Below are 15620 nucleotides of genomic sequence, written 5' to 3'. Positions count from 1 at the left end.
GAGCAAGACTCCATCTAAAAAAAAAAAAAAAAAAAAAATTAGAGAATCAATCTCTTTGGCTCTCTCTCTTTCTCTCTGTCTCTCTCTCTCTCAAAACAAGGTCTCACTCTGTTGCCTGACCTCCCAGGCTCAAGCAATCCTCCCACCTCAGACTCTCAAGCAGCTGGGGGGCCACAGATATGTGCCACCACGCCCAGCTAATTTTGTTTATTTTTTGTACAGACTCTTGCCGGGCTGGTTTTGAACCCCTGGGCTCAAGTGTCCTCCTGCCTCAGCCTCTCAAAGTGCTAGGATTACAGGTATGAGCAACATCCTTTGGCCTCAATCATCTTTCACCTAAGGGTACGGGCACTATGTACCCCCAACTATGTAACCTGACCACTGTCTTCTTTGCTCAGTAGCACATTCTCTTTTGTTCTTTCTTTCCTGGCTGAGTCTGATTCTAATTCTCTCCAGTGAGTCATCACTTCATAGAGGAAAGAAGTAACAAGTATTTTGTAGGCCAACTCTACTGTTAGGACAGAATTTTTCATTCTGGAACTCATGAGGCCCACTTATCTTCTTCACAGGCCCCAGGTCCTCCCTGTTTTCCACAGCGTCTAACCCTTACTCTCGAACTTTTGCTGTCTATTATTTTCAGACAAAAACCTAACTCTAGGATTCTAACTTTAAACTACTTTTTGATAATCCCGTAAGTCAGTGTTGTTGGTTTGACATTCCCAAATATCTCACATCTTTTGAATGTATTTTCCCTGTTTTAAAGACCTTCAAGAGTTCTTTTAAAACAAAAGGGTTGCGCCCAATGGCTCGTGCCGGTAATCCCAGTACTTTTGGGGAGGATCACCTGAGGGCAGGAGTTTCCCACCAGCCTGGACAACATAATGAGAATTCGTCTCTACAAAACAGTTTAAAAATTAGCCAGGCATGGTGGCACATGCCTGTAGTCCCAGCTACTCAGGAGTTGAGGCGGCAGAGTTGCTGGAGACCAGGAATTTGAGGCTGCAGTGAGATATGATCGCCAACTGTACTCTAACCTGGGCAATAATCTCTAAATAACAGTCTCTAAACAACAGTCTCTAAATAACTGATACACTATGTAAATAAAAAAATTACCAAAAAGCAGAACAATTCACAGCCAGCCTGTCTCGCCATTGCTGCCCACATCCACCTACACCATCCACACTCAGGAGTCACCAAACAGATTTTCCTGAAAGCAATCCCACTCCTCACATTATTATACTTGTCAATATTTCGGTACACACGTGTAAAAGAAAAGCATATTCCTGTGCATTTCTTTCCTTCTTTCTTGAGACGGAGTTTCGCTCTTATTGCCCATGCTGGAGTGCAACGGTGGGATCTCAGCTCACTGCAGCCTCTACCTCCCGGGTTCAAATGATTCTCCTGGCTCGGCCTCCCGGATAGCTGGGATTATAGGCAGGAATCACCATGCCCAGCTAATTCTGTATTTATAATACAGACGGGGTTTCTCCATGTTGGTCAGGCTGATCTCGAACTCCCAACCTCAGGCAATCCACCCGCCTCAGCCTCCCAAAGTGCTGGTAATACAGGCATAAGCCACTGTGCTCGGCCTCCTGTGCATTTCTTAAAAATAGACACATCCTAGTAAGTTAGTGTTCTGTTTCCCCTCCCAACAAATGGAATTATCAAAATCATAAAGGAGATGGAGTACTAACCAGAGACCAGACTTTCGAGGTTTTGTAAAGCAGAGCTAATACTTCACAGGGGTGTCAAATGAGGTGCTCCATAAAAAATACCTAGCTTCTAAACAGTTATGTGCTCAATCAGTGGCACCTGTTATTACTACCGCACTAAAATTAACAACTTTTTTTCTTTGAGACAGAGTGTCCCTCTGTCGCCCACGCTGGAGTGCAATGACACAATCTCAGCTCACTGCAACCTCCGCCTACTGGGTTCAAGTGATTCTCCTGCCTCGGCGTACCAAGTAGCTGGGATCGTAGGCACCTGCCACCACGCCTGGCTAATTTTTTTGTATTTTTAGTAGAGATGGGGTTTCACCATGTTGGTCAGGCTGGTCTCGAACTCCTGACCTCAGGTGATCCGCCTGCCTCGGCCTCTCAAAGTACTGGGGTTACAGGCGTGAGTCACCACACTTGGCCACATTTTCACTGTTTCTTATCATTATACTCATTATATCATTATTTTCACTGTTATTCCAAGTCTCTTTAATGAAGACAACTGGCCAACACTTTTTTTTTTTTGAGATGGAGTTTCATTCTTGTTGCCCAAGCCAGAGTGCAATGGTGCAATCTCGGCTCACTGAAACCTCTGCCTCCTGGGTTCAAGCGATTCTCCTGCCTCAGCCTTCCGAGCAGCTAGAATTACAGGTGTGCGCCACCATGCCAAGCTAATTTTTTTCAGTAGAAACGGGGTTTCACCATGTTAGCTAGGCTGGTCTTGAACTCCTGACCTCAGATGATCTGCCCACCTCGGCTTCCCAAAGTGCTGGGATTATAGGCATGAGCCACCATGCCTGGCCGGCCCAAACTATTAAACATTCTGTTGTTTTCTCCATTTTCCTATGTAAATCAAAGCAAAACTATTCTATGTCTGACAGAGTTAAAGCTTGATAAATGCAATTTTTCCCCATCCACTTCATCTCCATTGCCCATACTCAAGTGAGTCCACATGGACACTGTGGCAAACAAGTAACAGAGTGACCAGAAAGGAAAACAAGCCTGGGCAACATAGGGAGACCCCGTGTCTACAAAAATAAAAAAATTAAAAACTGGCTGGGCATGGTGGTATGCATCTCTGTGGCCCCAGCCTACTCAGGAGGATGAGGTGGGAGGGTCACTTGAGTTCAGGAGGTCAACGCTGCAGTGAGTTTTGATCACGCCACTACACTCCAGCCTGGGTGACAGAGCAAGACCCTCTCTGGGGCGCAGGGGGTGAAAGGAAGGAAACAGCAATGCCTCCTGAGATTAGATAAATGTGTAATTTTTTTTTTTTTCTGAGACGAAGTTCCGCTCTTGTTGCCCAGGCTGGAGTGCAGTGGGGCGACCTCAACTCACTGCAACCTCCACCTCCCAGGTTCAAGCAACTCTCCTGCCTCAGCCTCTCAAGTGGCTGGGATTACAGGCGCCCACCACCACGCCCAGCTAATTTTTGTATTTTTAGTAGAGATGGGGTTTCACCATGCTAGCCAAGCTGGTCTCAAACTCCTGACCTTTAGGTCATCCACCCACCTCCACCTCCCAAAGTACTGCGATTACAGGCATGAGTCACCGTGCCTGGCCCAAATGTGTAATTTTTAACCAGTACTGATATGATTACTGAATCTACTAAAAACATTTAAGAACACTTTTGGCTTCATAAACATTTTCTGTACTTACTATTTTCTGCTGCTTGTTTAATCCCAGATTCATCCTCCTGTGAATCTGGTGAAAGCCCAATAATATCAAACCTGTAAAATAAGGCAAAATCTTAAAAGAACCATTTGATTCTAAGAAAATCTATTATTGTAGTAAGTATATTTTATTCCATTCATGGTAGCTTGGATTAAAAGGCTAACCAGAAATATTCTTTTTTATTTTATTTTATGTTTTTTTTCCTTTTCTTTTTTTTTGAGATGAAGTCTCACTCTGTTGCTCAGGCTGAAGTGCAGTGGCATGATCTCAGCTCTCTGCAGCCTCCCCCTCCCAGGTTCAAGCGATTCTCCTGTGTCAGTCTCCTGAGTAGCTGGTACTACAGACATATGCCACCACACCTGGCTAATTTTTGTATTTTTAGTAGAGACGGGGTTTTGCTGTGTTGGCCAGGCTGGTCTTGAACTCCTGACCTCAGTTGATCAGCCTGCCTCAGCCTCCCAAAGTGCTGGGATTACAGGTGTGAGCCACCATGGCTGGCTAAAGTCATCGTTTTTTAACAGACCTGATGGTAGGAGTCTCAGAGAACGGTCAGGAAAAATCATAGTCTGGAAGTAGCACACAGGAACAAAAAACTGACCCTACTTTCTGACAATAAAGTGCAGAGGGAATGTGAGGGTATCTTCAGAGGGCTGGAAAGGAAGCGGTTTCCTTAAAAACAACCCAGACAGGCAAGAAATTGGAGGCTGTGGTTTAATAGGGGTCATTCGAATGTTGGGTTACTAAAACCAACAAAGGTTTATCAAGCAGCAGAAGATACTCTCCCACATTATTTTTATTCAAACATTCTCTCCTATTTCTCTACCTGTATGTACAGCTCCTTAAGTTTACCCCTAAATCTAGAGTACAAAAATGTAAATAAATAAAGGTTAAGGTTAACTATGCAACTTTGCAATTTAAAAAACAGCTAAATAAAAATTGCTGTACACAAAAGCATTTCTGATAACATTAAATCAGTAATATAATGTTCTTATTGAATAAGTAAATTCTTACTTACCATGAAGGCATAGCCATGTTCATATTTAATGTAACAGGCCTAACAGGCCTACATGGAAAAGAAAAAAACAAAACAACAAAATCAGAATAACAACACATAAGAACTGATAAATTCCATTAATCAAAAATAGATAATTACTTGAGACCTACACAAAACTATATGCTACAGTTTTAACATATGAACTGTTTTACTTCATCCATACCTGTACAACTCTGCTTTCCATGCCCCTCCAAATGTGTTCTGAAGACAGAGCAACAGCAACAAACGACGAAGTTTGACAAATACATTTTCCTTCTCAACACCCTTACTTACTACCTTTGACTTCTCAGACACGAGAAGAGAAACCAGAAACCAAGACAGTTGGAAATGTATAAAATACGAGATTCTGGTATGGGGCTAAGGACAATGAGCGATTTATTACACTGATACTGTAGCATCAATTCTCCTATGCTCAGATTACACTTTTGTTAATTTTCTAGTTCTTAGCTATGTACTCACTTGATCAAGAAACCTCTAAATAAATAAGGGAAATCCAAAATTTGCCTAAGTGCCCACTATAGCCAATTCAAGTCTGTGATTAAAAATATGCTAGATAATCAGAATTCGGCTCCATCCAAACGAAAGAAAAATAAACACACTCTAACTACATCTTACCACTTTCATCCTGATTCATGAAGCCCACCTTAAAGGTTAAAACTATCAACATTTCTTTGAGAATACAAACTTCCCTATGTTGGGCAACAGCCTTTCAAAGCAGTTCAAATTAGGGCAAATATCAATATCCATTCCAATGTAATTAAGAATTCTATAGCCGGGCGAGGTGGCGGGCGCCTGTAGTCCCAGCTACTCGGGAGGCTGAGGCAGGAGAATGGCGTGAACCCGGGAGGCGGAGCTTGCAGTGAGCTGAGATCTGGCCAGTGCACTCCAGCTTGGGTGACAAAGCGAGACTCCGTCTCAAAAAAAAAAAAAAAAAAAAAAAAAAATTCTGGGCCGGGCGGGGTGGGTCACGCCTGTAATCCCAGCACTTTGGGAGGCCAAAGTGGGCGGATCACCTGAGGTCAGGAGTTTGAGACCAGCCCGGCCAACATGGTGAAACCCTGTCTCTATTAAAAACACAAAAAATCAGCCGGGCATGGTGGCAGGTGCCTGTAATTCCAGCTACTCGGGAGGCTGAGGCAGGAGAATCGCTTGAACCCGGGAGGCAGAGGTTGCAGTGAACCGGGATTATGCCACTGCACTCCAGCCTAGGCGACAGAGAGACTGTCTCAAAAAAAAAGAAAGAANGCTCACACCTGTAATCCCAGCACTTTAGAAGGCCAAAGTGGGCGGATCAAGAGGTCAAGAGATCGAGACCAGCCCGGCCAACATGGTGAAACCCTGTCTCTATTAAAACACAAAAAATCAGCCGGGCATGGTGGCAGGTGCCTGTAATTCCAGCTACTCGGGAGGCTGAGGCAGGAGAATCGCTTGAACCCGGGAGGCAGAGGTTGCAGTGAACCGGGATTATGCCACTGCACTCCAGCCTAGGCGACAGAGAGACTGTCTCAAAAAAAAAGAAAGAAAGAAAGAAAAGAGTAAAAGAATTCTGTCTCTTGCTTGAGCAGAATGAGAGGACATAGAGACCCTAGCCACAGTATTCACTGTAGCCTACAGAGGTAAGACAGACCCTGTATTTCAGGATAAAAGAGGACGAAATGTTTTCTTATCCAATCTTCTCAGCTACTGTTCTTCTTCCCATTCCCTCTTTCATGTTCATGTATCTGTCCCAACTCTACTGCTACTACCACTTCTGGGGATGAATTACTAACTGATATGAGTATGTCCAATCCCTTCTTGTCTTCTCCATGGTGACTGCTTCTCAGCAACCTTTTGACCTAAATCAAGGATGTCCAATCATTTGGTTTCCCTGGGCTACATGGGAAGAATAATTGTCTTGGGCCATACATAAAAATACATTAACACTAACAATAGCTGATGAGGTAAAAAATAAAATTATATTTAAAATAGCAAAAAAAAAAAAAAAAAAAAAAAATCTCATAACGTTTTAAGACCGTTTACTAATTTGTTGTATTGGGCTGCATTCAAAGCTGACCTGGGCCACAGGTTGGACAAGCTTGACCTAATGTGCCAATCTTATTGATCTTCCAAGTTTGCTCAAAATTTACTAATTTCTTTTTGACATCCACAAGTACTTTCAGAGCCAGAATTCAAAACCAAACCTACCATATTCTAAAGTCTGTGCTCTTTCCACAGTACATCAACATTGCCCCAAATGATAAAATTAAAGAGTGTTTTCAACATAATAAAGATTTCTCACAAATCTAACAGGTAAATCCCCTTCAGAGATACCCTAGGGATATCCTAGAACTTTATAGATATTTGTATATCTAAAATAATTTTTCTGGGAGGCCAAGGCAGGTAGATCACTTGAGGTCAGGTGTTTGAGCCTGGCCAACATGGTGAAACCCCGTCTCTACCAAAAATACAAAAACTAGCTGGGCGTGGTGGCACACACCTGTAATCCCAGCTACTGTGGAAGCTGAGGCAGGAGAATCGCTTGAACCCAGGAGGCGGAGGCTGCAGTGAGCCAAGATCACACCACTGCACTCCAGCCTGGGTGGCAGAGTGAGACTCTGTCTCAAAATAAATAAATCAATTAATTAAATAATTGTTCTGGTCTTAAGTTCAGCTGACTTCCAAGACAGCAATATTTTAAATTGCTTAACAAAAGAGAAAAGAGAAAAAAAAATTTAAGAAACCATTTTAGTTTTAAGAAATTCTACTAATCTTTATTTTAAACAGAATATTTAAAAAATAAAATTAACTATATTCAANAAAATACAAAAACTAGCTGGGCGTGGTGGCACACACCTGTAATCCCAGCTACTGTGGAAGCTGAGGCAGGAGAATCGCTTGAACCCAGGAGGCGGAGGCTGCAGTGAGCCAAGATCACACCACTGCACTCCAGCCTGGGTGGCAGAGTGAGACTCTGTCTCAAAAATAAATAAATCAATTAATTAAATAATTGTTCTGGTCTTAAGTTCAGCTGACTTCCAAGACAGCAATATTTTAAATTGCTTAACAAAAGAGAAAAAGAGAAAAAAAAATTTAAGAAACCATTTTAGTTTTAAGAAATTCTACTAATCTTTATTTTTAAACAGAATATTTAAAAAATAAAAATTAACTATATTCAAATACTTTTCTGGAAGGGTAAAGCAATCACAATTGCTCCTCTCCAGACTCTGAATCAAAAGTCTGAAGATCAGAAATACTCACGCATGCGGGCAGATATATTTGATATGTGAACTTCTGATACCTGCAAAGGCTTCTGCCCATCCGTGCCTGGTGGAAAAATCATTTGAATAATGCTATTAGATACTGTTTTAAATTCCAATAAGTTAGTAGCAGAAGAATACTTTAAAAAACTGTGAAGATAAATGCTAAATCCTAAAAATATGTTTTTTTGTTTTGTATTTTTTTGATGGAGTCTCGCTCTGTCACCCAGGCTGGAGTGCAGTGGCGAGATCTCGGCTGACTGCAAGCTCCATCTCATGGGTTTGCACCATTCTCCTGCTTCAGCCTCCTGAGTAGCTGGGACTACAGGCGCCCGCCACCACGTCTGGCTAATTTTTTCTATTTTTTAGTAGAGACGAGGTTTCACCATGTTAGCCAGGATGGTCTTGATCTCCTGACCTTGTGATCCGCCCACCTTGGCCTCCCAAAGTGCTGGGATTACAGGCATGAGCCACCGTACCCGGCCTAAAAATACCTTTAAAATGTGGGCCCTCAATACTATTAAAACAACATCCTGAATCTAAAAACAACCCAACAGCTGTTATTTAAGTTTTATCTAGGGATAAAGATGATTTCTCAGATTTCTGAACAGCAATGTGTGCCCCTTCAGATATTTCCACAGGGCTTCACAACTTCCAAAATATAGATATATTTTAAAAATATCTTTATACAATGTGTTTATAAAGTAGGCAAGACAAATAATATAACTAACATTTTACATAAAGAAACAAAGCCTTGGCTGAGTGCAGTGGCTCACGCCTGTAATCCTAGCACTCCGGGAGGGTGAGGGAGGCAGATCACGTGAGGTCAGGAGTTTGACACCAGCCTGCCCAACATAGTGAAACCCCATCTCTACTAAAAATACAAAAATTAGCCGGGCATGATGGCGTGTGCCTGTAATTCCAGCTACTCGGGAGGCTGAGGCAGGAGAATCGCTTGAACCCAGGAGGCAGAGGTTGTGGTGAGCCGAGACTGCACCAATGGGCAACAGAGGGAGACTCCATCTCAAAAAAAAAAAAAGAAAAAGAAAAAGAAAAAGAAAAAAGCCTCAGATAAATAAACTAAATCAGTTGTCTAATATCTCTACATGCTTACTACACTATTTAAAAACAGTAACTTTCACCCGGGCACAGTGGTTCATGCTTGAAATCCCAGCACTTTGGGAGACTGAAGCAGGCGGATCACTTGAGGTCAGGAATTCAAGACCAGCCCAGCCAACATGGTGAAATCCCGTCTCTACTAAAAATATAAAAACTAGCTAGGCATGGTGGTGCATGCCTGTAACCCCAGTTACTCAGGAGGCTGAGGCAGGAGAATCGCTTGAACGGGGAGACAGAGGTTGCAGTGAGCCAAGACTGCACCACTCCACTCCAGCCTGGGCAACAGAGTGAGACTCCATCTCAAAATAAATAAATAAATAAATAAGTAAATAAAATAAAAACAGTAACTTTGGCTGAGCATGGTGGCTCATGTCTATAATCCCAGCACTTTGAGAGGCTGAGGTAGGAGGACAGCTTGAGACCACGAGCTCAAGACCAGCCTAAACAATATAGTGAGACCCACTCCACAGAAAACTTAAGAAAAAAAAATGTTTTTAATCCAGCAACTTTAGTATTACTTCTTCATGTGTACATGTTCACATACATACATGTTCAAAGCAGAATACAGAAAAATTGAAAAACTATAAATAATCAAATCCTTCTAGCCAAGAATAAACAGGTAATTTTCTGATGCATTTCCTTCAGATTTTTCCCATGCATGTCAATTAAGGAATACATGCACATTTTACAAAACTGGGATCATATTATACATACAGTTTCCTGCTTATATTTACATTTGGCCATATACTTGATGCTTTTTACATATTATCTCTACTAAAGAACAAAGTACAAGTAATTTCAGCTTTTCTTATAGCAAACAGTCTAGATAAAAGTTAATTAATTTATTATTTTTTTGAGACAGAGTCTTGCTCTGTTGCCCAGGCTGGAGAGCAGTGGCGCAATCTCGGTTCACTGCAAGCTCCGCCTCCCAGGTTCACACCATTCTCCTGCCTCAGCCTCCCAAGTAGCTGGGACTACATGCGCCCACCACCATGCCTGGCTAATTTTTTCTTTGTATTTTTAGTAGAGATGGGGTTTCACCGTGTTAGCCAGGATGGTCTTGATCTCCTGACCTCGTGATCCGCCCGCCTCAGCCTCCCAAAGTGCTGGGATTACAGGCATGAGCCACCGTGCCCGGCCCCCTGATTAAATACTTTTCTATTAACTTTTTTTCTGTTTCAACCCACCTTCCCCAAAGTGTTAGAGACATATAAAAAGATTAATAACAATAGTATTAACTGCAACACTTACATAACATTAAGTATAACCAGGATATTGTATAGGTGGTTTGTGTGTATGCACATATGTATATGTGTAAATAGCTATGTTAAAGACCTTTTTCTGAAAACTAAACAACATATCAGGAAATTAATGAAAATCTATATAAATGGAAGGATATCCCACTGTCACGGACTGGGAGATGTAATTTTTTTTTTTTTCTTTTGAGACAAAGTCTGGTTCTGTCACCCAGGCTCAGGCTGGAGTGCAGTGGCGCGATCTCAGCTCACTGCAACCTCTGCCTCCTGGGTTCACACCATTCTCCTGCCTCAGTCTCTCGAGTAGCTGGGACTACAGGCGCCCGCCACCATGCCTGGCTAATTTTTGGTATTTTTAGTAGAAACGAGGTTTCACCGTGTTCGCCAGGATGGTCTCAATCTCCTGACCTTGTGATTCGCCCGCCTCGGCCTCCCAAAGTGCTGGGATTATAGGCGTGAGCCACTGTGCCCAGCTGAGGTGTAATATTTTAAAGATGGCAGCACTCCTCAAATTGATCTATGGAGTCAATGCAATCTTTATCAGAATACCTATTGACTTTGCAGATATTAAAAGCCAATCTAAAATTTGTATGGAAACTGAAGAGACCCAGAATAACAACAACAACAACAACAAAAAATCTTGAAAAAGAACAAAGTTAGAGGACTCACACTTCTCAATCTCAAAAATTCCTACCAAGTAACATTCAGAAAGACTAGTACTAGAGTACAGACAGACATATAAATCAACTGAAAATCCAGAAATAAAACATCACATTTACTGTCAACTTACTTCTGAAACAAATCAACAGGGAAGGAATGGTCTTTCTAACAAATGTAGCTGGGACAAGTGGATATCCACACGTAATACAAAGAAGTTGGACTGCTACCTCATACCAATTGTAAACACTGACCAAAAACCTAAATGTAAGAGATAAAACTATAAAACTAGAAGAAAACATACATAAATCTTTGTGATCTCAGATCTGGCAATTTCTTAGACATAACACCAAAAGCACAACTGACAAGAAAAAAGTAGGTAAATTAGAAATCATCAAAATTAACTGTTGTGTTTCAAAGGACACTATTAAGAAAATGAAAAGACAACTTTCATTCCGCCTCCCGGGTTCATGCCATTCTTCTGCCTCAGCCTCCTGAGTAGCTGGGACTACAGGTGCCCGCCACCACACCTGGCTAATTTTTGGTATTTTTGATTGAGACAGGGTTTCACCGTGTTAGGCAGGATGGTCTCAATCTTCTGACCTTGTGATCCGCCCACCCACCTCCGCCTCCCAAAGTGCTGGGATTACAGGCGGAGCTTGCAGTGAGCTGAGGTCACGCCACTGCACTCTAGCCTGGGCAAGAGAGCGAGACTCCATCTCAAAAAAACAAAACAAAACAAAACAAACCCCGAAAGACAATCTAGGAAATACCATGTTATTGACATAGGACTTGGCTAAGATTTCATGATGAAGGCGCCAAAAGCAACTGCAACAAAAACAAAAATTGACAAATGAGATCTAATCAAACTAAGAAGCTACTGAACAGCAAAAGAAACTATCAACAGCGTAAACAAACATCCTGCAGATTGAAGAAAATATATGTAAACTATGCATCCAACAAAGGTCTAATATCCAGAATCTATAAGGAACTTAAATTTACAAGTAAAAAACAAACCACCTAGCTGTTCTGTGGTGTAGTCATTCTTTTATTCCTTTACCTTAATAAACTTGCTTCCATTTTACTGCTAAAAAAAACAAACAACCCCACTGAAAAGTGGACAAAGAACATGAACAGACACTTTCCAAAAGAAGACAGGCTGGGCGTGGTCATGGCTCATGCCTGTAATCCCAGCACTTTGGGCAGCTGAGGCGGGTGGGTCACTTGAGGTCAGGAGTTCGAGACTAACCTGGCCAACATAGTGAAACCCCGTCTCTACTAAAAATACAAAAAGTTAGCAGGGTGTGGTGGTGCGTGCCTATAGTCCCAGCGGCGCAGGAGAATTGCTTGAACCCAGGAGGTGGAGGATGCAGTGAACAGAGATCGCGCCACTGCACTCCAGCCTGGTGACAGAGCAAGACTGAATAAAAAAAACAAAAGACATACATGCGGCCGACAAGCATATGAAAAAATACTTGAGATCATTAATCACTAGAGAAATGCAAATCAAAACCACAACGAGATACCATCTCACAGCAGGCAGAATGGCTATCGTTAAAAAGTCAAAAAAGGTCATTAAGTGCTGGGCCATCAGGAACTTGCACATCCATCTCAGGGAGACCTGACCTTCAGAAATGACAGCATTCAGCCCCAGGAGGAGCCTGCAATTCGTCCTAGGTCTTCCCAACTTGTGCGGCCCATGGAGATACAGGACAGAAGGGAGCTAAACAGAACCTGCTGTCTGAATGGTGGAACCTGCATGCTGGGGTCCTTTTGTGCCTGCCCCCTCTCCTACGGACGGAACTGTGAGCATGATGTTTGCAAAGAGAATTGTGGGTCTGTGCCCCATGACACCTGGCTGCCCAAGAAGTGTTCCATTTGTAAATGCTGGCACAGTCAGCTCCGCTGCTTTCCTCAGGCATTTATCTACCTGGCTGTGATGGCCTTGTGATGGATGAGCATCTCATGGCTTCCAGGACTCCAGAACTACCACTATCCACACTGCCACTTTTATGCTAGCTGGCATCTGCTTTTCTATATAAAGTTACTATTAATCCACATTGACCTATTTACAGAAATATGATTTTAGATATCATGCAAATTTCATGACCAGTAAAGGCTGCTGCTACAATGTCCTAACTGAAAGATGATCACTTGTTAGTTGCCTTAAAACAATGAATACATTTCCAAAATGACCTCTAACATTTCCTTATGATACCAACTACTTCTTACCTCTTTGCCCTGCCCTCCCAGAAAAAACTACTTCTTTTTTTCAAAAATCAGCCATATCTCCATTGTGCCCAAGTCCAGTGTTTCCTGATACATGTAATTCTACCAAAGTCTTCTTAATATGCTATTTTAAACAACTGAATTATATCTTCAGATTATTAGAGACTAATCCTAATGTGGACCTTAGGATACAGTTTTGAGTAGAGTTGATCAAAATAAATTAAAATAGTCTCTTTAAAAGGACAGAAAGTAGTCGGGTGCGGTGGCTCATGCCTGTAATCTCAGCACTTTGGGAGGCCGAGGCAGCTGGATTATGAGAACGATCCTGGCTTACATGGTGAAACCCCATTTCTACTAAAAATACAAAAAAATTTAGCTGGGTGTGTGGGCGGGACACCTAGTCCCAGCTAACGGGAGGCAGAGCTTGGAATGAGCGAATTCGCCACTGTACCCAGCCTGGCGACAGAGTCAGACTCCATCCCCTCAAAAAAAAAAAAAAAAAAAAAAAAAAAAAAAAAAAAGCGCCGGGGCCCGCGGTGGGCTCAAGCCTGTAATCCCAGCACTTTGGGAGGCGAGGCCGGGCCCGGATCACGAAGGTCAGGAGATCGAGACCATCCTGGCCTAACATGGTGAAAGTCCCGTCTCTACTAAAAAATACAAAAAAACTAGCCGGGCCCCCCGAGGTGGGGGCCGCCTGTAGTCCCCAGCTACTCGGGAGGCTGAGGCAGGAGAAACGCGTGAACCTGGGAGGCGGAGCTTGCGCAGTGAGCTGAGATCCGGCCACTGCATCCGGCAGGGGCCGCACAGAGCGAGACTCCGTCTCAAAAAAAAAAAAAAAAAAAAGCTCTTTAAGGAGAGGAACGAGAGTGCTGAAGGAATGGAAGTCCATTTGCATGTGTGCAGGGAGACTGGGTAGGAAAGAGGAAGCAAATGGGAGAGGTTGGAAAACATAAAATGGGTTACTTGATTGGTGATTTGGTAGGTGTAGAGAAGCACGTGAAAAGGCTAAATGGAAGGGCAAGTTTTCATCATCTATAGAAAGCTATGTAAGACAAGGACTCCCCTTTTTTTCCCAAAAGCATTGTAAAAAGAATGAAGTCTCCTTAGAAAAAAAAAATTATATTTCAATGTCCCTAACAAGATTGCTTAATAAACTGTTTCTTCCAAGTTCTGCAATTCTTTTAACTGTTGTAGAAGAGAAAATGTTCACAATATATTTAGTTGTAAACCAAGTGATAAAACTACATATTTTAAGACCCATTTTTTAAATTCATTGTATTACGTGTATGCACAGTAAAAATGGAAAATATACTGACCTAAAAAAAAAAAGTCAAAAAATAACAGATGGTGGCAAGGTCGTAGAGAAAAGGGAATGCTTTTACACTGCTGGTGAGAATGTAAATTAGTTCAGCCATTGTGGAAAGCAGTGTGGCCATTTCTCAAAGAACTTAAAACAAAATTACCATTCGACCCAGTAATGAATGCCATTACTGGATATATACCCAAAGGAGTATAAATCGTTCTCTCATAAAGACACGTGCATACGTAAGTTCATTGCATTGCTATACACAACAGCAAAGACATTAAATCAACCTCGACATCCATCAGTGGCAAACGGGATAAAGAAGCTATATACACCATGGAATGTCATTCAGCCATTAACTAAAGAATGAGATCATGTACTTTGCAGCAACATGGATGAAACTGGAGGCCATTATCCTAAGCAAACTATCACAGGAACAGAAAACCAAGTACCACATGTTCTCACTTATAAGTAGGAGCTAAATAACAAGAACACATGCATACTAGGAGAGGAACAACAGACACTGGGGCCTACTTGATGGTGGAGGGTGGGAGGAGGGAAAGGATCAGAAAAAATACCTATCAGGTACTATGTTTATTACCTGGGTGACAAAATTATCTGTAGATCAAAACCTCAAAACATGTAGTTTATCTTGCAGATGTACTCCTGAATCTAAATACAAGTTACAAAGTAAAAAATAAAAAAGTTGTCCAGGTGCGGTGGCTCAGGCCTGTAATCCCAGCACTTTGGGAGGCCAAGACGGACGAATCACTTGAGGTCAGGAGATAGAGACCAGCCTGGACAACATGGCGAAACCTCATCTCTACTAAAAAATAAATAAATATAAATAAAAATTAAAAAGTTAATTCTTCTGAAGATAAAAGGAATAAATTTATGAGATAATAAAGTGTATGTTCCAACTTTTAAAATAAAGACAGAATGTTACTGAAAAACAGTGTGAATTACACAACAGTAAGTATAATAAAAATTATGTTCAAACAGATAAACCTTACAAACATACTGGGCAAAAAGAACTGGACACAGAAGATATACATATAATAACATTTATCTGAAGGTCAAGAACAGGCAAACCTATGGTATAGTAATAGAAGTTGGAATAATGGTCATCTCTGGGATGGGAGGGTACTAACTGCAGGGGAATGAAAAATACTCCTGGGGAGCTGGAAATGTTCTCTATCTTCATCAGGTTGATGGTTTCATGGGTGTAAGTAAAAATTTATCCAGCTAAACATTTAATTTTTTTTTTTTTTTTTGAGACAGAGTCTTACTTTGTCAGCCAGGCAGGAGTGCAGTGGCACGATCTCAGCTCACTGCAACCTTTACCTCCTAGGTTCAAGCAATTCTCGTGCCTTAGCC

At 41.9% G+C, this 15620-nt stretch overlaps 1 protein-coding gene and 1 pseudogene across 1 annotated transcript in view; one reads left to right on the top strand and one right to left on the bottom strand.

The window, feature by feature from the left end:
- LOC108540882 (lysophospholipase 1) overlaps positions 1–15620 on the bottom strand; it is a 47181-nt gene that overhangs the window by 11365 nt on the left and 20196 nt on the right. Inside the window, 3 exon segments of the mRNA XM_017890142.1 lie at positions 3375–3445; positions 4405–4452; positions 7681–7746. Of these exon segments, the coding sequence (XP_017745631.1) occupies positions 3375–3445; positions 4405–4452; positions 7681–7746 (185 nt within the window).
- On the top strand, positions 8267–12765 carry LOC108540874 (putative teratocarcinoma-derived growth factor 3; annotated as a pseudogene).

The sequence above is a fragment of the Rhinopithecus bieti genome, unplaced genomic scaffold (genome assembly GCF_001698545.2).
Source record: "Rhinopithecus bieti isolate Rb0 unplaced genomic scaffold, ASM169854v2 scaffold_20069, whole genome shotgun sequence".
NCBI lineage: Eukaryota > Metazoa > Chordata > Mammalia > Primates > Cercopithecidae > Rhinopithecus > Rhinopithecus bieti.
Note: the sequence above shows the minus strand (reverse complement) of the source record. Positions and strands in the feature narration are given on the sequence as shown.